At 35.6% G+C, this 25,650-nt stretch overlaps 1 protein-coding gene across 1 annotated transcript in view; it reads left to right on the top strand.

Annotated features, from left to right (window-relative positions):
• TBC1D15 (TBC1 domain family member 15) overlaps window positions 1-24,924 on the top strand; it is a 36,546-nt gene extending 11,622 nt beyond the window's left edge. Inside the window, exons 2-17 of the mRNA XM_083860044.1 lie at window positions 8-106; window positions 346-420; window positions 1,156-1,294; window positions 3,084-3,294; window positions 7,950-8,049; window positions 9,096-9,293; window positions 10,757-10,885; window positions 12,341-12,444; window positions 12,724-12,818; window positions 14,227-14,343; window positions 17,128-17,228; window positions 17,918-18,017; window positions 18,357-18,454; window positions 22,078-22,194; window positions 22,814-22,900; window positions 23,562-24,924. Coding sequence (XP_083716170.1) covers window positions 8-106; window positions 346-420; window positions 1,156-1,294; window positions 3,084-3,294; window positions 7,950-8,049; window positions 9,096-9,293; window positions 10,757-10,885; window positions 12,341-12,444; window positions 12,724-12,818; window positions 14,227-14,343; window positions 17,128-17,228; window positions 17,918-18,017; window positions 18,357-18,454; window positions 22,078-22,194; window positions 22,814-22,900; window positions 23,562-23,768 — 1,977 coding nt within the window. The 3' untranslated portion in view covers window positions 23,769-24,924. The remainder of the gene's footprint in view (window positions 1-7; window positions 107-345; window positions 421-1,155; window positions 1,295-3,083; window positions 3,295-7,949; window positions 8,050-9,095; window positions 9,294-10,756; window positions 10,886-12,340; window positions 12,445-12,723; window positions 12,819-14,226; window positions 14,344-17,127; window positions 17,229-17,917; window positions 18,018-18,356; window positions 18,455-22,077; window positions 22,195-22,813; window positions 22,901-23,561) is intronic.
• Window positions 24,925-25,650: the final 726 nt, after the last annotated feature.

Here is a 25,650-nt window from a genome sequence, read left to right as displayed (position 1 = left end):
GTTATAGGTTGTATATGAACAAGAAGGAGTTTTCATTCACTCCTCCTGTGGAAAAAATGATGACCAGGACAGCTTAATAGCAGGAATACTGCGTGTCATAGAAAAGGTATTTGCATAATACAGGGACAGAATTGTGTATTTGTTGGTAAAGCACATAACAAGTTTGGCAAATCTTAAATGCCTTTTTAAAGTGTAGGATTTTACAGATGAACAGACATCACATTGTGTTTGACATTGTCATCACTTATATGTATATGTAAGTTTTAACATAATCACACCATGACTATATATGGCAATAGGTACTTTGCTATGTTGTGTTGAATTTTTATCTCATTTGTATTGTAGGAAAATGAAGTGGTAGTAGACTGGAGACCACTGGATGAGACTTTGGATACTTCTAATATCCTCTGTGCTGGAAAGGTTTGTTAGTTAGTTATCAGTGTTCTTCATTATGTTTCTCTAGAGATTTTATTTTGTGTTAACTAACGTGTAGGTGATCTCATAATGGGAAGAAAATTATTGCTTATTATTGGTATTTGTAGCTATATGTAGGAATCTTACTTGCAGACTGCAGCCTAGTGCAAGTTATTAGAATACATGTGTAGGTTGACTGTATTTAGTTTTTACTTGGTTCACAAATAAAATAGTAGGGGTCTAACTATGAATAGTAAAGACCAAATGAGTGCAAATGTATCAGTCACCAGTCCCTCTGCATCTATCTACTGTGTTGTAGTTTGGTGATTCACTCTTCATAGTTAGACACAGAAGTGAGAGGTGCTGTTCTAATGCAAAATAAAAATAGAAGTCTGTGGGGGTTCCAAGATGCAGTGATATGTGGTATTTAAGCAGTATTAAGAGGATGTGACTAAATAAAAAAATCCAAGTTTTACGCTTAAATGAATAGTTTGTTGTGTTCATAGAGTCTGCAAGAGGGGCAAGGGTATTTTAGGATGTTGGAGTTTACTAAGTAAAACTACATAGTCTTAGTCATAAGTCCAAATTTCCTGTGTTGAACTGTATCATGTTTCTGAGGATTTAAATACATTTTTTTTAGTCTATGAAATAAAGATGCTGATTCTTCATGTTGAATCTGAGAAACCAGGTCAATTTTCATGCTTTGTGTTTTTTGATAGTTGCTTTTGTTGTTTTTCTCAGGATTCGAGTTCTGTTGTGGAGTGGACTCAAACTCCAAAAGAGAAATGTCCTCGAGGAGCAGACCGTCCAAGTAGTTATGAAGCAGAGTGGGACATGGTCACCACAGTCTCTTTTAAGAAGAAACCTCATTCAAATGGAGGTACTTAAAAAGAAAATGTGGAGGGCTTTTTTGTGTGTAGGGTGTTTTGGCTTTCTTCCATGATGGTAACTTCTAACTGAAGAATTGCCTTTTAGATACAGTAAAATGGAATTTATTAGGACTTGAAAGGCTGGGATTCATTTGGGGTAAGTGGTAAATCTCTAGGTGTGGGGGAAAAAAAAAATCCCAAATGGAATAACTGTCATCTACCTCTATTTTTTTTCTTTAAATTGGTAGTGAATTGTGTTGAAAATTGCCATTAAATCTTAACTTCTTGCTTCGTCATTAGATGTAGTAGCAGTTTTATCTGCACTGGGCTTGCATTCTTTAAAACAAATGGAATTCAAACTAGGTGTCATGTTAGAAATGAAAATGGAAAAATAAGTGGTTAACTACTCAAATGCCTTTCCATACTGCAGGAGCAGGGGGAGATGGAATGTAGAGTTATGACATACATGAGTATTTTATATGATCTTTTTTATTTGGGCAAATTAATTCTATAGCTACACCATTTTTGTTATAGTGTCTTAGTAAAGATGTTGAAAAATGACTTGTGGCTAAAGGACAGTGATTCTCAAGTAATCTCTTTTCCTCTGATTCTCACATAGTTTTTCCTTTAATAATACATGTTTTCCATGTATTATTTCACAGCCTGTAACTGGGGACTATTGTGCTTGTTTTATCATCTTTACAATGTTTTAAATGTCATGTCTGTCATGTATGAACACAGGGTTTGGATGTCAGGTTATGAATGTTTTTGAGTAAAGCACAGTCCTTGACTTTTTTGCACACATGCACACAGCATCTCTGTTGGGTAAATATGGTTTATCACATCACTAGTTTGTATTGAATTTTCATCTCCAGTCAGCATAGCATGTCTTCGTCCTTAGTGAGCGTTGCTGAGCGCTGCTGACTTGGATTATGCTCTTTGCCACTTCTTGCTTATTCCCAATTGCTGTAATTTGATGGGAGCGGGCCAGGAGGTGTCCCAAATTCCTTCTAGGCATGCTGGCAATTTTGTATCTTCTGGTGAAGTACACTTTAATCCCTTCTCCTTGAGTATATACAGTCTGGCTCAGCATGTATACAAGCTTGCCCTAGAGGAGGAAGGGGTGAGGGGGAGATTTCCAATTCCTTTGCCCTTAATATGGTAGCAGCCTTACACAACACATGGCTAATAACTGTGGGCAGTATATAGGTTACAGGATTGTAGTGCATATCATGTTTAGTTTGAGTAAGTAGCACTACCTGGTGGAAGTGGAGGTTGGATTTAGCTCACTGCTGGAATTTGATACAGCAGATGTACATTTAACTGCTAGATCACTTCTGTTGTTGGATCACAGAGTATCTTGAGTTGCAGGTGACCCACAGGGATCATCAAAGTCCAACTTTTGGCCCTGCACAGGACAACCCCAAGAATCACACCATGTACCTGAGAGTGTTGTCCAAATGCTTCTTGAACTCTTGTTAAGCTTCATGCCATGACTACTTCCCTGGCAGCCTGTTCCAGTGCCCAGCCATCCTCTGGGTGAAAAACCTTTTCCTATAAACTGTAGGTACAGTTTTAGGGGAGTAGCCTGCTGGACTTGTTGATTGTTTTACAAGTCTGTAGAAGCAAGGAAGCTCAAAGATAAATCCAAAAATTGCAGTTACAGCACGCATTTTATCATTAGAATCAATGCTGGTGTTTATGTTTTGAGGTTTTTTAGGAACAGTGACAGCTATAATGTATTTATAATTGCTAACACTGAAAGTCAAACTGAAATCATGTGCTAATTTTGTTTTTAAGATACTACAACTCATGCAAACGGAGAAAGCAAGTGGTCGTTCCTGTTCAGTTTGACAGATCTGAAATCAATCAAACAAAACAAAGAAGGCATGGGATGGTCTTATTTGGTGTTCTGTCTGAAGGATGATGTGAAGCTTCCAGCTCTTCACTTTCATCGTGGAGATAGCAAACTTTTGATTAAATGTCTTGAAAAGCACATTGCACTGAATGAGTAAGTATCAGACAACTCTTAGTTCTGTAAAATACAGATTATTGGTTTACATAAATCACATAATGCATTTCAGATTAATAACTTCCTGATTGTTATTCCCTTCCTTTTTTTTATTAGTAGAAATAGTTTTCAAGGTGACTGAAACTGTGGTTTCACACATGCATTTGGAATCTTATAAGTGAAGTTGAAAAATTGTTGGATTGATTTATGAAATATTTCAGAATCTGAAGTGTTACTAGCTCTGAATGCTTCATTTGCTCCCTCTAGTGGGTGCAGAAGCTTCTTGTGAACATGCAGTGTAAAAGTGAAATCCTTCATGAGCTACTTCTATAAAATGGGATAATTTGTATTACAATTTGAGATTGTCTCCTTTGTGCAAAATATGCATGAGTATTTACATGAGTGTGCAAGGTAACTTACAATACTGCCAACTAAATCAATTGGTATATAAATGTTTTCCCCCACAATTCTGTTCCCCTGTAATTTCTTGCCTGGTCAATGTTTCACTCTTGATCTTTACCGCACAAATCAACTTTCTGAGTGTAAATATAGGTAAGGCCCTATCATTCTGTTAAATACTTTGGGGTTGTTATGTTATATTGTGTTACCTCTAAGTTTTTTCCTAGAATAAAAGCCTTTTTGATCAGCATGGCACAAGTGCAGAATAAAGTAAAATTTTCTGCTCTCACCATGTAGGCATAAGTATAATTGAAGAAGCCAACAGGTAAATAAGGTTAAATAAAATGTGAAGAAATAAATGCAATGTGACATGTATACCTATAACAGCTGTAATATCAATGTAACATGTAATTTGTTTTTAAAAGTGTTTTGTTATTGTCACTTGTAACATAATAGTCTGATGACAGATTTGAAGGTGGATAGTGAAATGGCTGCGGGAATCCTTACAGAGGGCTCTTCTTACATTGATTGATCACTGAGGTCAGAGATGTCTTCAGCAAGTAGGGCAGGCTGATGCTGAGTAATACTGAGGAAAATTTTGCTGGAGAACAAGTCAGTAGGACTTGTGAGTGGTGTATATTTATTGAACTGATTTGTGAAAGTCTGACAGTTTCAAGACATGGTGTTGGGATTTGTGATAATCAGAAATTTTCAGCTGCTTGGAGAAGGTAGCGTGGTCAGTGTGTCCAGTTGTCCTGGTTTAGGGCAAACTTGGGAGGAAACTTTTGAATAGGGTTCTTCTGGAGAGCAAACCTAAATGACCCGTTCCCCCAGCCAGTCTGGGAAAAGAACTTTCTTGGAGAAAAGTGGAAAAAATGATTTATTTAACAAACAAAATGCCCACAAGCATAAAGAATGAATAATATGAAACAATAAAACTTCTTGCTGCTCTGGAGAGAGGTGGTAAAACTGAGGAAGTCCTTGCTGTGGGTGTAGCTCAGCTCACTCAGTCTGCCGCCAGTCTCAGTCTCTCCAGAGGTCCAGGTCCCGGTGGGCCACAGGTGTGAACCCTCGGTGCTCCTCTGGGTTTTTTAGTTCAGAGCAGATTTAAACACTCTCAAGAAAAAGGAAAAAAAAAAAATCAGTTTAGGGAACATCTCTGCTTCAGTTAGCTAAAAATAACTAAAAGCATAGGAGATCTTTGTCCTGCCGCTGTATGCGCTTCAGACGAACAACACTATCTTGAGAAAAAAAATGCAGAGGAGTGAGCTCTGGTTTTCAAAACAAACTGTGGGCTTCTTCTTTCTGTGCTTTGTTCTCAGAACCAGTCTTAAAGGCACAGAGCTCAACATACAGCACAAAAGAACAGATGACTGGGGATATAAGCATCATAAAGTCACCCTAGGACACCAGCTGGTGGAATGGTACTGGCTGCACATTGTATGTGACCTTTTTAAGGGGAAAAGTCAGGAAGACCAAAAGAGAGGCTAATAGGGGGACAAGATGAACTTGTAAATAGGCATATTTTCTGTACAACTGTAGATTAGAAAATCCTGAATGATAACTTCATCTTAAATCCTGAGGGTTGTTTCTTTTCCTCTAGGTTCCCTTCCTTAAGCATCTTTTCATTTAGTTTGGTGATTTCCCAGCCTCTGCAGGCATAGGGAAACGTTGTTCTGCCATCCTGCTTCCTCCTCCTTTCTTTTTCCCCAAGGAAACTGTTCCTTTTTGAGCATCCTGCTGTGTTTACTTATTTGTGGATACCTTTTTACTAGCTGCTGGTAGGGTGGAGCAGATTTTGGGAGCAAGTGATGTAGTAAACACTGGAAAAAGACCTGTGTTACATGATGAGTCACAGACAGCTTTGTACCAGATCAGTGTAATCTGTTGCCTGTGGACTGCAGTAACGTATTTGAAATTTTCTAATTTATTTCTAGGATAAGACAGCAAAACTTGAGATGATGTTCAAGCTTGCAGGATGCATTGTGCTGCTTGGAATTGCCACCTTGAACAGTTGTTAACATTAACAAATGCAAGACCATTCAGGATCTTTAAAGCAAAAAGCAATGACAGCTATGGAAATTCAATCTGGATGGCCTTAAGCATTCACCTGAGCAGGAGCTTCCAGTTTTAGTTTTCTTATTCAGTTAAGGTCTCCTGTCACCAAATTCTCTTCTGTTGTCTAGTCATGAATTATGACAATTATTTTTTCTAAGGAAAGAGAAAAGAACAAATAGCCATTCAAGTTATGGAAATGACAGAGTCAGTCTGTATGTTTCTGTTGTTTCCTGATAGGTATTCATTCTTTAGTACATAATGTACCTCAGCTCACAACCTCATTTAGGAAAAGATGTTTGCTTAGCTGTTTGGATGCCACAAGCAAATATTTGTCAGTGTAATTACTCATTATTACAACTTGAATTATATAAAACATGCAATATGGATACTAAGGCAGAAATTTTGGCTTATACATATCTTATCTTTATATTATAGGTATTTTTGTATATTCCTATTACCTCAGAAGATTTTGTCCTTCTCTAACACCATTCTTTATAAAATATCACGTCATTGCTGAAATCAGAATCAAGCAGTTAAACTCATACAAAATAGTTGTAAGTTGTTGCCCTAAGGATTATGTGCCTTCTAGTTTGATTGCACCAGTCTAATATTGAGAATGTGCACAGATGACACTTTAAGTCACAGGACTATGAGAAAGTTTAAGTGTATAGCTTACAAATTTTTGAGCATTACCTATAGGTGTTAATGCCTGCCTGACTGTCCAGAAAGTGTGTGTAATTAAAAGGGAGATATGGTACAAAGTTTTAGTTCTTTTAGTTAAGGAAAACATAATAGATGACTCAGCCTTTGCCCCTGTGCTGCTCTTCAGAAGAAGCCAGTTGAGCCTCATTAACTGTTGCTGCCTCAGAACTATGACTGTGATGTCTGGCTGTCTCAGAAGAAGATCTCTTGTTGCATTTCATATCCGTCAGTGTTTACAGTGTCCTGTCCTGTTGGAATGGCAAAGAGATAAGGCTTATTAAAGTTCTTATCTTTGACTTCAATAACATGGTAGATGATGCAGGTGCTAATAAAAAGAAATGTAATTTTTCTTTCAGAGGCTAGAAATAGTGGATTTAAACTTTGTGAGTGCAATAAAGGTATTTTATAAATGTAAGCCTGTGCAATGGATTAGGGTCAGATGGCAAAGTGCTTGGCTTTCTCCTGCCTTGATATAAACTCTGAAGCTTGAATGCCAGCCTGCTTTCTGAGCTGTTGTCTCCTCTGTCACCTACTGAGCAGTAAATTTGTGATTCAGCAGCTGCTTAAGGAAGTAATGGGGCATCTTTGCTGAAGAAAGGGACAAAATGGGATGTTGCAGGGGGAGTAGGTGTGAGAGCAAAAGAACAGATTCATTACTAGGAGCAGCATGGTTTCACTGCCTTGTCACTATTTTCTTCTGCCTGTGGAACCCTGTTGAGTAGCAAATGTATTGAGCAGGAGTGTACAAAAACTGAGTTAGGCCAAACTGGGTTTGTGTTCGTTAAGCTTTTGGAGTGTACACAGAAATATTTGCAGGGCTCTGTTTCACCGTACAATAGCTCTGGTGTCTTTTAACCTCCAATCAGTATGAATCTTAGAATTAATCTGACAGGATCTGTTGCAGTACTATTGGTTAGAAATTTGTTGATGTGCTTTTATATATTGAAAAGCAGTTTGTATTCCTTAATGTAATGTTTTACAGGGTGCCATAATGTAAGATTTACTAATGGGTAGAAAGCATTCTTTAACTGTATGGGTGACATAGGCTCTTTTCACTTCCTCTATTATGTTAAGGGAGCTTCATCATATATTATGTTGAGGCTAACTTTGTCTCACTATATGTCCTGTGTCACATTTTTTTGTCCATTGTTAAAACCGGAAAACTGTATTTGAAGATAATTTTATCACATACATGTAAATGGAGTTATCTTCCAGAGCAATTCCTCAAAAATTTTTCTAAAGCTTCATTTTTCAGGGAATGAAATAGTACAGTTCAGAATTAATATGGAAATTACCAATCTTTTGAAAAATCTAAGTCCTGTTTTATATAGCATTAGTTGGTTACCTTGTGCCAAGGACTAAGAATGATCTTGCATCAAATCTTTTACTTTTTGCACAAAGCCTGAAATGTGACTTCAAAAAAGCAATAAATGTTCTGAAAACTTTACAGAAAAAACCCAGTTGTGCCCAGACACCCTTTTTTAATTTTATTGTAGATCTCCACATGATGAACGGGTTCTTCTTGTGAAGACTCAGAAGTCACTGTCTCAGTCTTTTGAAAATCTCTTTGATGAACCATCATATGGCTTATTACAAGTATGTATTATGTTTGAATTTTTTATTCTGAAGACATGTATTAAAAAAATGCACCCTACCATGTCACAAGAATATTCACTGAGTAATGATTTAATGCCATTGTAGAAGCAATAATGCTACTTATGACGTTGTTAATTATTGCCAAGAATAATGCCATTATAGAGGCATTGACTGTATACTAAACCAAATGCTTACTATAGAAAGTACATTTAATTGTAGATTGTTTTCTATGATGTGATAGCTTCTTAACTTTCCTGTGGTATTATTTCAAACCTATTCAAGTTAATGTTCTCTGTTATTCATACATTTGGGTACAGAAGGTCTTAGGGGGGAAAGGAAAAAATTTAGGAGTTACCAAAACATAAAAATTCTAATTTTCTAAGTTTTTCTTGACTAAGTATTCTTTTTGTTGCTATTTTCTGACACTTTTGAAGGGATAATGGAAATACAGCAGCAAAGAGGATAGTATTGGCTAAAAAAATATGGTTTTCTTTAATACTACAGCTGCTTATTTTAGTGGGGCTTATGGACTTGTGAAGGTCAGCAGGCAAAACTTAAGTGACTTAAATGAGACCAGAGGGTTGACCCACTGATGTCTTTAATTAAAGAAAATCATCATGAATTAATTACATTAGTCTCTGGATTTAGTTGTCATATCAAGATTTGTGTGAAATTCCTGGCAGAGTACATGATGGTTCAGACTGTTTTCTCTGGGAGAGCAGGGAAGCTGGGTGTAAGATCTGTTTTGTGCCAGGAATCACTGATGGCATGCAGTGGAGCTGATCCACTTCTATGCCTCAGGCTTACTGACAACACTGTTATCCAATCTTTCAAATCTATTATTATCTTCATACTTAAGATAAGTTTTTTAATCATGGGATGATTGTTTTGTATTACTACCAATACATGGAACTGAAACGATTTTGAGGTCTACAGTACTTTTCCTGATGCTTTGCTTTGAGTACAAGAATTACAATTAGATATACATTACAAATATATTATAAAAACGAATGTTTGTGTTTTGCTTGTTTTCCTTGTTATAACAGAAATGGAAGAAAGATCCATACATAGTAACAATGGGAAAATTTTCCAAAGTCACAAACTATATTGTTGGTAGTTTACGTTCAAGTGATCCATCAAATCAGAGGCGACCACCATCAGAAATGGCAGACTTTTTCAATGATACCATTCCAGGGCTGAAGATAAATCAGCAGGAGGAACCAGGATTTGAAGTCATTACACGAGTGAGTCTATAAATTAATGATACAGATGCACTGATTGTTTTTATGCACTCCTTTAAAAGAATGGCAGGACATGAAGCATGATGAGTTATACTGTTTATGCAATTGTGGCACATTACCATTTATTCTCAAGAGTTAAGATCATAATCAGTTACTTTTGAATATGTCATTTTTATGCATGCAAATGTGAATTTTCTTTGAAAGGAAGTTTGTAATTAATTAAATAGTGACTATAGTTGTGTTAGAGGCGCAACCTTGAAATGTGACCGATTTTATGTTCAGTGTTTCCTCTGAGGTCAATTAGAGCTACATTAAGTAAAATTGTAGAATGCAGGCTAATAACCAACTTTCTTGGCTAATTGCACCTAACATTTCAGTTTCTTTTAAGATTAAAACAAAATATTTAATTGAATGAAGAAATGTCTAGGGTGTAAAAATTACAGATTTATGTATGATTTGAGCCAAAGCTAGAATGAACTTATAATTGGATCATGAATCACTGTGGATGCCTGTTGTAGTCTTTTACAGTATGTGGAAAAGGTTTATTTTTAAATGCTTGTGATTATTATTTAAGCAGCTTACATATTTTTAAAAATTAAACTGTTCTATATGGGGGATTTTTTGAGTTCAAGCTAGTGTTAATATCTTAGCAGTAGCTGCATTAACTATGTGATTCTAAGTTGCTGCCTAGCACTTAGTTGATTTATCAGTGAGAAAAAGTGTAACAAATGCTATATATGTAAAATAACATTGACTTCTATGTCTTCATCTGGCAAATGCCTTGGACTTCTAAAGAGTTAAACCACAGTTTTGGGGGTTGTTATCATAAAAATATTTTTAGGAAGTAAGAATTTACATTCTGCTGAATTCCCCTGTACTTAGACATGCAGTTTGGGAACTGAGAGACTGAGCACAAACTGAAACTTTTGATGGGTGTTATAAATTCTGAAAGTACATACATCCTTGGGTTTTTTAAGAGGCTGTGTACCAAAACTGATCTTTCCAGTCACATTGTGCAGTCTGTGTAAGGGTAGCATCTCCAAACCCGAGCTGGTTTTCAGTTCTTTTATAAGAGACACTCATGTATCAGGAATGTGTTTTTGAAGTGAAGCTCCTGATTGTCCCTGTTTGCTGTGTTGCATTAGTTTATGGGAAGCTAACTCAGAGGCGTTTGTGGAGTTCGAAGGTTATTCAAAACACACATACATCCTCCAAAATCTGAAATATTAACATGTATATCCACGTCCTCAGCACCAAGTGTCTTACTCTCCTGATCTGCTTGTTTACTACTTGTTCATGTGGGTGCAGCCTTAGATCCTTACAGTGGCCTAACTGAGGTATGTGCATGTGGAAATGTAATTGCACTGAATATAAGGAACTGGCAAGCTTAGTACCATTTGTGCAGTTGTTTGCAGCTACTGAAGCACTTTATTGGGATTCATGTAATGCCTTTGTGTGTGTTTCAGATCGACCTAGGGAAGCAGCCTGAAGTTAGTAGAAGAGAGCCTGTGTCAGCTGAAGAATGGGCTAAGAATATGGACTCCGAAGGGAGAATTTTAGATGTTGACTACATAAAGCGATTGATATTCAAAGGGGTAACTAGTTTTTCTAAATTCAGCAAGACCTATGGCTCGATTCTGGCTTTTATTTTCCTTCCCAAACTGTGGCTATGCTGCTTTCATTACACTTGTAATGTTTCATGCAGAACTTTGAGCATGACTCAGACAGTCATTACTTAGAGACTTCATAAAGCATGGTTTCATGCCAATCAAATACTTCAGCAGTCTTGCAGCTATGTAAAGTGCTCTGCAAGGAGAGTGATCTTGTGGTTGGCTAAAGGAAATGAGTTAAAAATACCGAAACTTAAGTGATAAAACAAATGAAAGTGGGGAAAAAAAAGTGTTTCAGTGTTAGGATATTTGGTTTATTCTTTTCTCTTAAAAGGCTTTTTCTTATCCTTCTCCAGAAAAAGCTTCTGGTTTTGCCCAGCAGTTTGGTGGGATTTGACCCTCATCAGAGAACTACTAAACACTTTTGCTGATATTTTTAATTGAACTGAGGGGTTTTGCAGTATGAATGTGAATTTAATCTCTGTGATGGAAATTTTGAAAACTTAATTGTATCCTGTAGCTTTTTCACTTGATATTACTTCAGTTTTTCTGTATCTTGGTGGGAATCCAGCTGCCTTTAAGGCATTCATTGTGTGCCTGCTGATGCATACTTGCAAGCAGAAGTAGAGAATAACACTGTTCCTTAATATTCATATGCCCCATGTGCCCAAATAAGGACCCTTCCACAATCATGAGAATTACTACAAAACTTTTCTTCATGTAGCCCACTTTCCTGTCATCTCTTCCCATTGCCAGGAAAGTGAGTGCTCTCTTTTATTCATGACTGAAGATCCCCAAAGTGGCGATAGCAAAAGTTCTTTATTATGATTGTACTGTAGGAGTTGCAAGAAGCTCTCTTGATGAGAGCAGGATGATTCAGCTCCATACATTTTTGTCATCTAAAAATGTTGAGCATTATTTGGAAAGACAGGCAGGCTTCTTGAGTGGATACTAGTATTTTTGGCTGAAAGGTTCATTGAAGGTGGGCCATGTCTTGTGAGATGAAAATATTTGTTAAAAAAACCCAAATAAATGGAAGACTAGTCCTTAAGATCACATGGTGGCAAGACCAGAGGCTTGGCAACTGTAACCAGAAGCACCGTTATATAGACACATTTTAAAGGTACTTTGTTTTGCTTCCTGAAGTCTGTGATGCCTGTAAGGTTTTTATTTTTAGCAGTTAAGCAAAAATATAGGAAGAAAATTATTTTCTGAAGTTTGTTTTTTAATCTACGTGTGAATCCAGTGCTTCTACAGTTTTCTGGTTAATCATACTCTTTTCCTCCTGGTGTGATACCTAGTTAGCATATGAGACATGGCTCCAATGTAAAAAGAAACCAACCTGAAGTCTCTGCTTTGAGAAGTGTTGTATCAATCTAGGAATGTTTCCTCACATTATGGAAATAGTTTTGTTAATGCTTCATATCCGTTTTTCCCTAGGGTCTCTGCCATACTTTAAGAAAAGAGGCGTGGAAATTTCTTTTGGGGTATTTTCCTTGGAATAGCACTAAAGAAGAGAGAGCAAATCTGCAAAAAAGGAAAACGTGAGTACAGTCGCTTTTTTCTTACAAAATAAATTTAAAAGCTGCATCTTTTTTTAAGACATAGTGATATAGAAAGCCTTTTGAAACACAGCTGATGCGTGTTTCAAATTGTTGAATGCAAGAACACATGACATTTTCTTGAAATATTTTGTAGAAAAGACCTTACATAAATAGGGTGTTGTTACTCTATATATCTCAACGAATTGATGGATCGAATGAATGCTTAAATAAAAAAAAAAAGTGTGAATGTTTAGTTTCAAAATTGTCTTTCTTCTTCAGGGATGAATATTTCAGGATGAAACTGCAGTGGAAATCTGTCAGTGAGGAACAAGAAAAGCGAAATTCAAGATTAAGAGATTACCGCAGTCTTATAGGTAAATTCACATTTAGAAACATACCTAACTGCACACACACTTTTAAAAATTAATATGAAATTGAAGAAAGTACCCTTTTGAAGAGCCTATGTGAAGAGGCACTAAAAACAAAATATTGCTCTTTTCAGAATTGTCTAAACTTGGTTTTATACTTAATATCAAAACTGTCTCAACTAGAGTAACTCAGAGCTTTACATATTAGTGTTACAAACTGGCTAGATTTTTAAGCTTCCTTTATTTAATAAGAAAAGACTCTTCATTTTGTGTTATGTCCTAATGTGTTTTTAGTGGAAATGTTGTTAAAATAATGACATACAGTAAGAATGTGTTAGTTTATAATTTCTTATAGGGATTTGTGTATATGCATTCTGACTTCTGGGGTTTTACACCTAGTTGTAAAAATTTCATCAAATATGCTGAGTATTAGCAGTTTGTGTCCTCAGTTCTCTTTGGTAGTGAGATTTGGGCACCAATGTTTAGGATTACTAAATATTTTTTCAGGTGACAGGCCAAGATTTCTTTGTTAGTCTGAGAGAAAGACTAAACTTATTTCAGCCAGTTATTCAACAGGCAAGCTGAAAGGGTCAAAGTAGTCTAGTCTTGGTAGATTAATAAACTACATTTTTAGAGAATGATAACAGAAAAAAAATAATTCTGAGTTAAAAAAGGCCACGTGTTTGTTTCTGTTGAGACAATTATTTTAATTTTTAAGCATTTGAAATGAATGTGGCAATATTGGCATTATGTGGCAAAATAGATCTGAAACTACAAAATATGCCCTTTATCAAACTGCATTCAAAATTTTGCAAAATTTCAAAATACGCTGGTCTTGAATTTCACCTTATTAAAGAGTATACTGGGTGCTTGGTATGTTTCAGGCATCAAAACTGCCTGATGAAAGAGGCAGTTTCATCTGCTATGAGTTACAGGAGCTTGTTGCATAGTATTTACAAAATGTTGTTATGAACTTTCACAATACCACAATATCTTTGAGCTGATCATGTGGGAACTTTCCAACTATGGCTTATGCTACGTTGCATCAGTATTCATAAATGGCATTGTAGAGTTAACTCGCATAAAATTGGTTTTAATCCTCTTAAGTGTAAAACATTTTTGCTGAATTATAATCAGGATTTTTTTCCATAAAGTGCATTATCAAAGAAAAGGCAGAAAGCTTTAAAATGTTTGTGAGCAAATCCTTTCACTGCAGATAGGAGGGATTTCCTTTATTTTAAAATATTCTTTATTTTGAAATGAGATTCCGTTATGCAGTTGTCTCTTAACACTTCAAAGCTTTGCAGCAGTGTTTGAGGAAGAAATCATCCGCTTTCACACTTCTGAATTAATTTGATGCTGGCTTTGTAAGACTGGTTTTGAAAATGTTTTTAAATCTGGACTGTTTTCTTAGAAAAAGATGTTAACAGGACGGATCGAACAAATAAGTTCTATGAAGGCGAAGATAATCCAGGGCTGATTTTACTTCATGATATTTTGATGACCTATTGCATGTATGATTTTGACTTAGGTAAGTTGTGTTCCTCTGAATGTAAAAGCCTTCTTGGCTTCTGATATGCAGCTTTGCTTATGCCAAGTCCTATCAATAGAATTGAACTTATGCTGATTACAATACTTTTTAAAAATGTTTTTAAAAAAATTAATATTTTGTAGTATTTAATGATGTAGATAACTTTGTTCAATTTTTCTTCCTCTCTTCAATTTGGTGCCTGTCTTAGGCATGTGAACTCATCAATTATGGGACTGGGAATTAAGTGGTAGTTTGTCTTCACAGACCTACTGTTGTGGGGTTCTTTCATTGTTTTGGGGGTTTTTGTGTGGTTTTTGTTAAGTTCTTGTGGTTTAGGTTTATTTGTGTTGATTTTTTTGATAGAATTGAGGCAGGCTTGCTTTTCAGAGTTTTAAATGGGTTTGGTTCTTTGGAGCTTGAGTGTTATATATATTTTTAAGACTGATAATATCAATAAAAATGATAAGCCAGCTGCCACTGCTGTAATTAAAGCTCAGCCTGCTGAACCAGCTGTTTGTAACGTGGTGTTCTTGTGAATATTTTAAAAGCTGGTTCTTGAGAAGTGCACTTAGCAATCTGTCAAAAATTACATTTTAGTGCATGCATCTGCTGCAGAGGGAAGAGCTTATAACATCTTGCTTTAATCTCAGTGTTAGTGTGATGGCTAAGTCTTGGCTTCTTGTTAATTGTCTTGAGAGGGAGGGAAAGATACTTGTTAGATACTTGTAGTTGGTTCCCCCTCCACTCCTGGCATGACATTTGGCTGTTGTATACTTAGGAGTTTTTTGTGGTAATCTGTATCAGAAGAGTTTTTGGATTCTAAAAGCCCACTTTGTGCTAGATTTTGAAAACAAAAAGTAAGATGAAATATTTAATTGCTAGTAAACACGCTGCAGAGCTGTAGTTCATATCAGCTTTTGTTCTCTCTGAAAGAGAGTCTTGATCTTTGGCTTGAAAAAAGAGGAAACTAAAACTGATGGTTTAAACATAGCTCTGTCACCTCTTTACACATTTCAACATTCATTAATGCACAGTGCCATTAAAGGTGAAAGTAAAGCAGATTCACCACCCACTCCATTAAAAACATTGTTGAGATGGCTTAAATGTGCACAGTGGATAAGTCTTTTGTTTTATAAGAAGCAGGAATAATGGAAATACAGTAAATTTGACATAGTAACTGTCCAAGTCTTCTGCACATTTGTGCAGTGCTGCTCTTAATCTTTTGACAGCAGCTTTAGAGGGATCTGAAAAATGCCACAAACTGTCAGATAGGGGAGGGGACAGAACAGCTGTTAACAGAATATTTTTCTGAATTAATTCCTTAATTCTGCATTAATGAAATTTGTTTTATTATTAACTAGCCTTTAAAAGTGCCTTGGACAGAATTTTCTCTGCATTTATTTTTAGTTAGCTGTAGTATTAACTATGTGAGGAACAAAACTATTTTTTTCTTTTGACCTTTTAATTATTTACATGTTTGCTGTTACTTATTCTATTTTTCTTCTCACAGCTGCTCTGTATTTTCAGTTATTGACTCTAATCCTCTTTTCAGTTACACAGTTACAATTATATCATTAAGAAATAAAGTCAGCCAACTGAGAAATGTTATGTTGAACCAATCACTTATGATAGATACACACATTAATTGTGTTCTCCTATTTAGGGAGGTCAGCAACAATTGGACAATAGATAAGCTGACACTAGCATTAGTGGTAATTGGAAGAGTTGGGAAAAAGGGGGAAAATTACGTGTAAAAATCATTATGCTCTACTTAAATGGACTATTAGTTGCAAACAAGAAAGCTGGAAGAAGCATTAAAAACTGAATAATTTGAACTTTTTTGTACAACTAAAATTTTATAGCTGTTTGTAAAAATTACATGCTTTAGTGGGCATTTCCTTCTCCAGTTAAATGACATCTTCTCTTGAAAGCATGTGAGTACTTTTTAGGTGGTATGAACTTTATTCACCAGTTTTAGGCACAAAACCTAAATGCATGTCCTTGAATCAGATCTAGATATGTGTTGCTTTTGTGCTTCTTGCAAGCAATATTTTACTATTAATTTTCTTTCTCACTTTGATAGGTTGAATTCTTCATTGTTGTCTGCTTGGTTCAGAAAAAGTGCTGTCCAAGCAGAACAGTCCCAACTTCCTTAAATAAAGGAATCCTTAAAGCATGTTCAGTGACAGAAAGAAAACAAAGCATAAAATACAAAGTTTTCTTCATAAGAACAGTTGCACTGAGATTTTCTGGAATTGCAACTCAATATCTCTTTAAATGAATTTGAAAAGAAAATCTTCATTGGGAGTGGGTGGGGGAGTGCAAAGATATTCAAAAATTTTAAATGTCTAGAAGAAAGTAACCAAGTACAAATAGAAAGGAGACTATATACAGGTTCATATTTGTGATGGTGCAAGGTATAGACTTAATCTTAAAAATATCGATATAGGCTCCTGAGTTCTAAATAGGAACATTTTTACTAAAAATCTATTGTCTACAAAGTCAATTTGTACATATTTTAACAGCTACTGAGCAATGCGTTTGCTTTATGTTCTCTTAAGATTGGTAGAAATGGCTGATAAATCTTATTAGATCTGCTGGATGTTGGTGCCTATTAATGCAAATTTGTCTTTACTCGTAGTTGAATTGGAGAATTATAGTATCTGCATGTGCTAACATTTGTTTCACTCAGTCATTCATCACACTTGAAAAATTACTGTTTAACTGCTGAGTATAAATTCCTTTTTGCTTTTTTTCTCCCCTTCTGCTTTTTTCTCCATCAAGGTTATGTCCAGGGGATGAGCGACTTGCTGTCACCTGTCTTGTATGTTATGGAGAATGAAGTAGATGCCTTTTGGTGCTTTGTATCATACATGGATCAAATGGTAAAATGAGGCTTTTTTAGCTCACATAAACAGATAAGCTACAGATAGTATTTGGGGTTAATTTTATTTTATAAATTTCCCTGGGTTTTTTGAATTCTTTTAAAGCAGTCATATTATGTTTGGAGTCAATACACTTTTGTTGATTGAGGTTTGCAGTAGTATTGCTGTACAACACAGGCATATTCGGCTCTTTGAGAATTCCAAAGTAACTGTCACAGACAAATTTGTGTTTATCAGGAGTCCTCAAGCAGGATTTTCTTCGGGATAATGGTTTCATTGTATACCTGCCTTTTGGCTTTTGTTAAATGCAGTTTAGACTTCCCACAAACTGAAGCTTTTATGGCTTGTGCATGTGGCAAAAGAGTGCGTGACTGATATGAAAGTAAAAGAAAATTTGGGTTTTTTGTTAGAGTGCAGTCATACTGCTTGGAAAGACAGAGCTTAGGCAGATTTAAACTATCATTTGTTACGTACAAAAACGTTAGCAAGGAAATACAGTTCAGTGCTTTAGTTAAACTTGTCAGTAAAAGGCAGACATTTCATTAGATAGAAGTACAGTTAAATATTCATACATTAAATACCTAAAGGGTGAGGAACACTGTTGCAATAACAAAACTTCTTTTAAAATAGCAGCAAATCTCAAAATTGAGTTAATAAAAATGACAGTGCTAATTTTTTATTCCATACAGCATCAGAATTTTGAAGAACAGATGCAGGGTATGAAGACACAACTAATTCAGCTGAGTCATTTGCTTCGTTTACTAGACAGTGGATTTTGCAGTTATTTAGGTAGGTGTATTATTCATGCACAGTAACTGAAACCGCTCCCCGTATTCTGTTCCTTAGCAGTCAAAATATGATTCCAATATTATATGAGTTCGGGAGTTGTAACTTTATAATGCCTAAAATATTTCAATGATTGCTCTATGCTTATTGAAAAACATGGTCATCCTGTTACCAATTTTAAAAATATGCTCTACTGTGGCAATTATCTTTGATTCAAAAAGGGCCTGCCATCTTAAAAATTAGTGGTGTGAGCGTGTGCCTGTAAAGTGTGGGGTTTATTTTTTTTCACCTGTTGTCTGGACCAAATTCGATGCTTCTGAAACGTCACACTCTTATTCCTAGAATCTCAAGACTCAGGCTACCTTTATTTTTGCTTCCGGTGGCTTCTTATCAGATTTAAAAGGGAATTTAGTTTTCAAGACATTCTTCGACTCTGGGAGGTAAGGAAATATTTCATCACACAAACTCCAGCAGTTTTTGGATTTTAGAACAAAACACATGGATCATTTTGCAAAGTGTTTAATAGTCTGATAAATTAAAAAAAAGAAAGGATTTAGTATCACAATGTGAGGACAAGCGAGCATTTCCTATGTCTTTTTAGCCTAAAGAATAATTTGTGAAGTTAATGAAAAATACTTACTGGAGCTGGTCTGGATAAAGTGGCTTTTTCAAAAAGATTTGGACAGTAGCCTTCAACTGAGACTCTTAAGTGAAAATAGTAAGTTAACTGTTAATGGAAAACAGCTCATGATAAAAGAGCTTTTTTTTGATTAATTCTTTGGTATTGGTGATTCTTTATAGATTGACTTGAATGAAGCACTGTCAGTGTAGTTTGTGTTAGCTAAAATCATGAGAGGAGGATGATGTCAGAAGATTGTTAACCTTGATGATAAGCCTTGTAATGCCAATCAACACGGTGTAATGTTGAAGTTCTGATAATTCTGGGTTAATGAGATTTTTTTTGGTTTAGGTGATCTTGGGATCAGATGGAATAATTAAGATAAACTGCTATTTTTGTCTTTAATCTTTGTTTCAAGAAAACTGAAGTGTGTCAACAGTACAGTCTTATTGTCTAAGATGCTTTCAACAGGGGCACAATATTCACTGAAAACTCAAGACGAGAATAAATGTTCAGATGAATGGAAAAAGTATTTTCTAGGACAAAGTATCATGTGTGTTGGGGAACAGAAGGGTAATGAAAAGAACAGGGCTGAGATGCATAAAGTTTGTACTATAATGAAAAATAATGTTTCTGGTGTGATGAAAAATAATGTTGATACTTTTATTTACTTTTTCCACTAATAAAAAAGTCACATAAAGAGGAGGACCAGTATTTAAAACTGTCTAAAGTAAATATTTTTTAGCTTTTTTATCATCAGTTGGTGGAATTTACTATCACAGGGTATTGAGGTGGTATTTCAACCAGAGGACAAAAAAGTTTATGGATAACATTAATAAATAAGGAAACCAATATGTACAAGACCAGAAGGGTTCTTTTATTCCAAGATATAAATGATAATGATTTGGGAGGGGAGATGCACTCGTCTCTTTGCCCAACATATTATGTTGTCTTCTCAATATTTTTTTAAAGACTAATTTTTCTTTTTAAGTTGATGACAACAGTACTTTTATTTATAGTTTATAGTCCCAGGCTAGCATGGTTTTATCACCTCTGCTTTAATGCATATCTGTGTGTACATACAGAAAAGAAACACTCTATTTCTCTCCCAAGTTTTTTTTTTTTTTTTCCTCTTAGGGAGATGATGGAAACCTATTGATATATGATAGTCTTGTAGGTTTCTTACAGCACATCATAATGTATGTTTACTACAAGTATTTCTTTGCTGGGAGATATGGAATGGGAAAGGGAATATCTTGTTTTCCTTTTTAAGACAAAGTAATTAAGGCATTATGTTGATGTTTATGTGAAGGCCAGTGTCACCTTGATCAGTCCAGCTTACAGTGGGCTGTATTTTCTCCTGTGCATAGCCATGCAGCTCCACTGGTATCAGTGAAGTAAGTGGCATTTACAAAGGCTTTAAAATTAACTACTTTTTTGGGTATTTGGCTGAGCAAACCTCATGTCCAGTTTTGTAATAGCAGATGAATTGAGAGAATCCATTTGAAGGCTATATTACACTGTGACATACTCACAGAGCATAGATGGTACCTCTCCTTCATACCATGCTGAGATTTCAGTCCCTGGTTGTAGGACTTCTGGGGCGTTTTCTGTCTAATGTGTTAATTTCAGGATTCTGGTGAATGTTGCATGCAATGCCTTTTGTGTGTGGGTTAAACTTCTCTGGCTGTGGAAAGGTTTACTTTTAGCTCATTTTAGCCCAGACGGTCTACTGACTCACTTCTTGGCTGTCCCAAAATTGGGAGTAGTTCAGTCCCTCCTTGACCTTGGAGAGACAGGCAATATCACCTGGTATTTCCAGCCAGTTCTTAATCTTCTGTTTGCACAGTAGGCCGCTTAGAAGAAACACGGAAAAAAATTCTGTAATAAAATTACAACTAACTCCCACCCAGCTTGGGTGTTATTCTTGTACCACTTGCGTAACATAAGACCAGAAGGACTTGGGAATCATTTACTGTATATATATTGGTTACAATATTCATGGCTGCTGAGCTATATTGTAAGGAAAAAAGAAAAAGAATTATTGCTCCTTATTTTTATATTACTTTCACATTTATAATTTAAATGCTGTTTTTTCTTCCATCCTTCCAGCATGTTGTGATGCTGCTGTTATGTGTTTACATACATAACATTGATAAACTTTGAAAGGTTTATCACAAATAGCAATGGTAGCAATGGTTGTTTTTTTCTTTTTTTTTTGCAGCAACTTGATGTTGAATAAAGTCAACACACAACTGTCAATATTCCTTCTTATGAATTAAGAGTAGAAGAACACAATAGTGTGTAGACAGACTGTGTTTGGTAGATTATAGGCATTTTCATTCAACTGTTATTTTTTATCAGCCTACTTGCATTCCAGTCTTTCTCCTGGAGTGAGAGAATGCTTTAAGAGAATATTGGTTGTCTGAAAAAGATGCAAAATTTAATTTCTGAACTGGATTTTAATTGAAACATTCAGGATTAATTGCACCTTATTTTGGGTGAACTTGGTTTGGATATCTTTGTGATTTGTGCAATTCTCTTCACAGGTTTCATGTACTAGTGATGAAAGTTCAAGTATAAGCTCTTACTTAGCTATAAGACTCTATTCCATCAATAATGATGAAAAAACTTTTTTGCTAATGAAGTAACTAATTTTCAGCAGTCTGATTTCTTACCTGCCTTTTTTGAGAGTAAATCCATTGTCTTAAATCCCTTTATCTGTCAGGGCAATTTGTGCAAACAGACTTTAGCTTCTTTCTGGTTTTGTTGGCAAAATTGTTCTCCAGCTTTCTGCCCACCACATGTTCTTTTCAAATACTTTTTTTTAAAGGTTTTTCTGAATGTGCTGAAATAGAGTATTAGTACTGAGGTTGCACTTTTCTGTCCCAATGAACTCAAGAGTGATTAATTGTGTCCTCCATGGGACCGAAAGCCAATGTTCCTTCAGTCAGAAAGGAATACCCACCCACCCCCACTACCTGCATGTGCATGTCTCGGGTCCTCATAGTGGCAGGATTGGGAACAACTTTAGCACCTTATTTATAAACAAAGCCTTTTTAGCAGCTGCTGGGCATGACACAATTCTGCCAATTCACACTTAATACAGATACTCTAAGCCGAACAAATAATTTGTTAGCTTCAGTTACTTGTGTTTCACATGAGCTGAGGCAGAGCCCACATTCACAAGACCACAGCTCAAGCAGTTTAGTAGTATTATAGTGCACAGTGTCTTAAGAATCAAATAAGCATTTGGTGACTCAAACTTTCAGTTGTCTCTAAAGGGCCAAAAGTAAAATTCGAATAATTTTACAAATGCTAAGTTGCTTTCAAAACCAGCTTATTGTTACTTAAGTGATTTGGCTGGAGGACTTATTTTCTAAGAACTACTTTTCAGAAGAAAAGTATAAGCATTTCAAATGTGGGGCTTTTATATTTCAACAGGTCATGTGGACAGAATTGCCTTGTCAGAATTTTCATCTTCTCCTTTGTTGTGCTATCCTAGAATCTGAAAAACAGCAAATAATGGACAAGCACTATGGCTTTAATGAAATACTAAAGGTATCAAAATCTTATGCATTATTGTGCTGGTTTTGGCTGCAATAGAGTTGTCTTCCTAGTGGGTAGTATGGAGCTGTCTTTTGGGCATTAAATTAAAATATTATTTAACTTTTTGGAGTTAATGCAATATGATTGTGGTTTATGTTGAGGGAGGGAAAGGTGCATACCATCTTCTGAAGGGTTAAATGTCAACTGAATGTCTATCCTGCAGGCTTTCAAAATGACATTGGATGTCTGTGTTTAGTGATAAGATCATTAATAGATGGAAAATGGTTCTCCCCTCAGACAATTGCTTATTATATTTAATACTAACTTTCTAGATTAGATCTTCTATGATCTAATTTATCGCCTCTGAAAATGTGAGCTGCTGGGGGAAGTATGCAGGAGGGCCAGATAGTTTGTCACATTTAGAGGTACTATGGATTCCTCTTGCAGACCTTGGATGCTGGTGAAAGGCAGCTGTTCCATACTGTATCTTTGAGTAGCCTCAAAGCTTATAGACTATGTCTAGCATTTCATAGCTTAAGGGGCAGGCTAGTAAGGTGCATACAGTATTAGTGCATTTTGGGTAAAACATAGTTATCATTTATCTCACTATGCCTTGTGAATCTATTTTTAGCATATCAATGAACTGTCTATGAAAATTGATGTGGAATATATACTCTGCAAAGCAGAAGCAATTTCTATGCAGATGATGAATTGCAAGGTAAAGATATCTATCTACTGTGAATATTTATAGACAGTTAAAGTATGTAGTTAGCTATAAGTGTTCATGTATGACTTGTGAAATAACTGAATGCCTGGGTACAGTAAAGCATGTTGTGTAGCTGTGCAATGCCTATGTTCAAGAGGTCTGTAAGCAAGAGTGATTTTATGGAGTAATACTGTTCACTGGGGGAAAGCTGAATTGTGCTTTTTGGTTGTGATTTCTCCACTCTCTAGGTAACATCAAGAAATTTGATATTTGTTGTGCTTGAGAAAAAAACTATTTGAAAGGTGCATTGCATTGAAAGCATGCTGGACTTACTAGGCAAAAACTAGTGGGTTACTCAAAAATAATTTTAATAACACAAAGTGTAATTGTAGTAATTGATTAGACTTTCACTTTTGTAATGAAGATTATATTGTTAATCAGAAATTGATTCCTGAGTGTGTTTCCTTTGCTGTCTTTTTGAAAGGCAGCTACAGAAAATGGTAACTGTAATGTAAATAATGCTGAGATGCTTTCAGTGCAGTTAAGTTCAGGTGAATGACTGCTGAGATGAATGAGTACTGGGAATGCAGGATGGACAGAGGGGACTTAGTTGTTAACTTTATTAATTTAATTACGGTGATTTTTAATATTTCCCCTGCTGCCTCATTTCTAGGAATTGCCTCAAACAGTGAGTGAGATCCTGGGGATAGAGAACAGTTCGGTAACACCAGATTCAGATACTGGAGAGGATGAGAGCGGAGCAGAGTTGAGTTGTCCAACGTCGCTCTATCAGAGTGTCTCAACCCCGGTGGTCGCTGCCAATGGGACGAGGGACGGCGCTCCACAGACAGCTGAGACTCTGAGCCTGGCTCCTGCGTAATTACACTCGCTCACAGTGGAGAAAGACTTTTACTGAGCACGTGTTGTTCAAGCACTTGAGAGATGGATATTTAAATTTGGTGTTGATTAAGCTTTAAGGTTGTAAAGAAAATCTGTACTGTAATGCTTTTGCATTAAAGCTTTACAACATGACTCAACTATTTTTGTAGTTTCTTCTACCAAAATAGCCTTTTGTTTTCAATAACATTCCTTAATATTTTTGTAGCCAAGTGCATTTTATTTTTGCTGGTAAACTGGAAATGGATGGTGATTAAGAATGAAAGAAATTTCTGCATTTGATGAGCTTTCACACATATTGATCTAAGACAGTGTGAGCTCTTTGATTTGAGCAGATTCACAATATGCCAGCTGAAGCTGCTGTACAAAACTTTCAAGCTGAAGTGATGCTGATGTGCTAAAGGAGGATTCTTTTGTAAATGGATTTTCCCTATCTCAAATGTTTACAAAAATACTTCTAAGTATTTGTTCCTGGTTGAATGTAGATTTGAAATGGACATTCATACTTGCACAGTTTAATGTCCAAAAACTGAATTTTGTGTAATTGGGAGTGGATGAACAGTATATTTTTACATTAACATATCTTCACTTTATATCTACATATATATATTTACACACATACACATACTATATACACAAATGTTTGTGAATACTAAAAAGGATAGTCGTATTTTCAATATCTGAAAAACTTGACTGTTCATTCATATGAATCAGTTTGACCAAATTAATGCACAGCTCCAACCTGGGCTCTTTTTCAAAACTTTTCTAACTGAAGGTGACTTTCATGTGAATACATTCAGTACTACACTTGATGTAATTTTGCAATGGATATCTTGCAAACTTTACTAATGTTCGTATTTGCTAATATATTAACTGATCAATTAACTACTTACACTGTTTTTATGGCAACATTATTTGGAGAATTAATAAGCAGGTTATAAAATAGCCAACCAACAAACCACACACCAAAATAGTGATCACAATTAACATTAGTGCATTTTTTGTATCTGCAAAAGGCAGTGAATTTATTCCATGCCATGCTGATGTCCTTTGACGTTATGTGAAATTTAACATAACTGATTAAGTGTATTCATTATTTGGTAACTATTGTACATATATAAAATAAAAGTCAAAGCTGATTTAGTGTTTTTAATTAAATAATATTTAGAGAAAAAAATCTAGTTGTCTGGTTGTTAATGTAAGAACATGAGACAGAGGGGAGAGCTAGAGGTTAGTTCATGGATATGACATATTTTGTGGGTAATGAAGGGTTGTGGGAGTTTCTGCTTGCTATTACAGTGGAAACATGCCTTTCCTCTCTACGTAGTTGAAGTGTGGGATAGGGCAGAGCTTTCTTTTCTTTTGGAGCAGTTTTCTTTTACAGATGTTATTTATGCCATCTTAAGCAAATACAAGTAATACAAAAGGCTTTAATAGATAAATCAAGTTACAATAATTTGTGAGTTGATTCAACTTCTCTCACCAGTTGTGTGCAAACACTGGACAGCTGAATCAGTACAGATTTTGGTTTTAATATTGTCAGTGTGCTATCGCTCATCAGTTAATAAGAACTTGAGTCTTATGCCGTGAAAGTCAAGGATTCACAGCTCAGCGTTATCTGTAGCCTTTCATTTCCTGCCCAGGAAATTACTGTGAAGCGTCCTGCCTTTGTTCCCTGGTGAGCATTGTACTTCTTGGCAGTTAATTTAATGTGACAGAATACAGAAAGGCATTAGAACTTAGATATTCAACACTTTGCTTCAAAGATGTTAAGCAAGTTAGTTTCAGTATTTTTTGGAGCACCTAGTTCACTTTGAAGTGTACTTGCAAAATATTTTTCATCAAAAATTATGTTCAATGAAACT

This window comes from Zosterops lateralis, assembly GCF_965231275.1.
Source record: "Zosterops lateralis genome assembly, chromosome: 4".
NCBI lineage: Eukaryota > Metazoa > Chordata > Aves > Passeriformes > Zosteropidae > Zosterops > Zosterops lateralis.
This window is presented reverse-complemented; position numbering and strand designations above follow the sequence as displayed.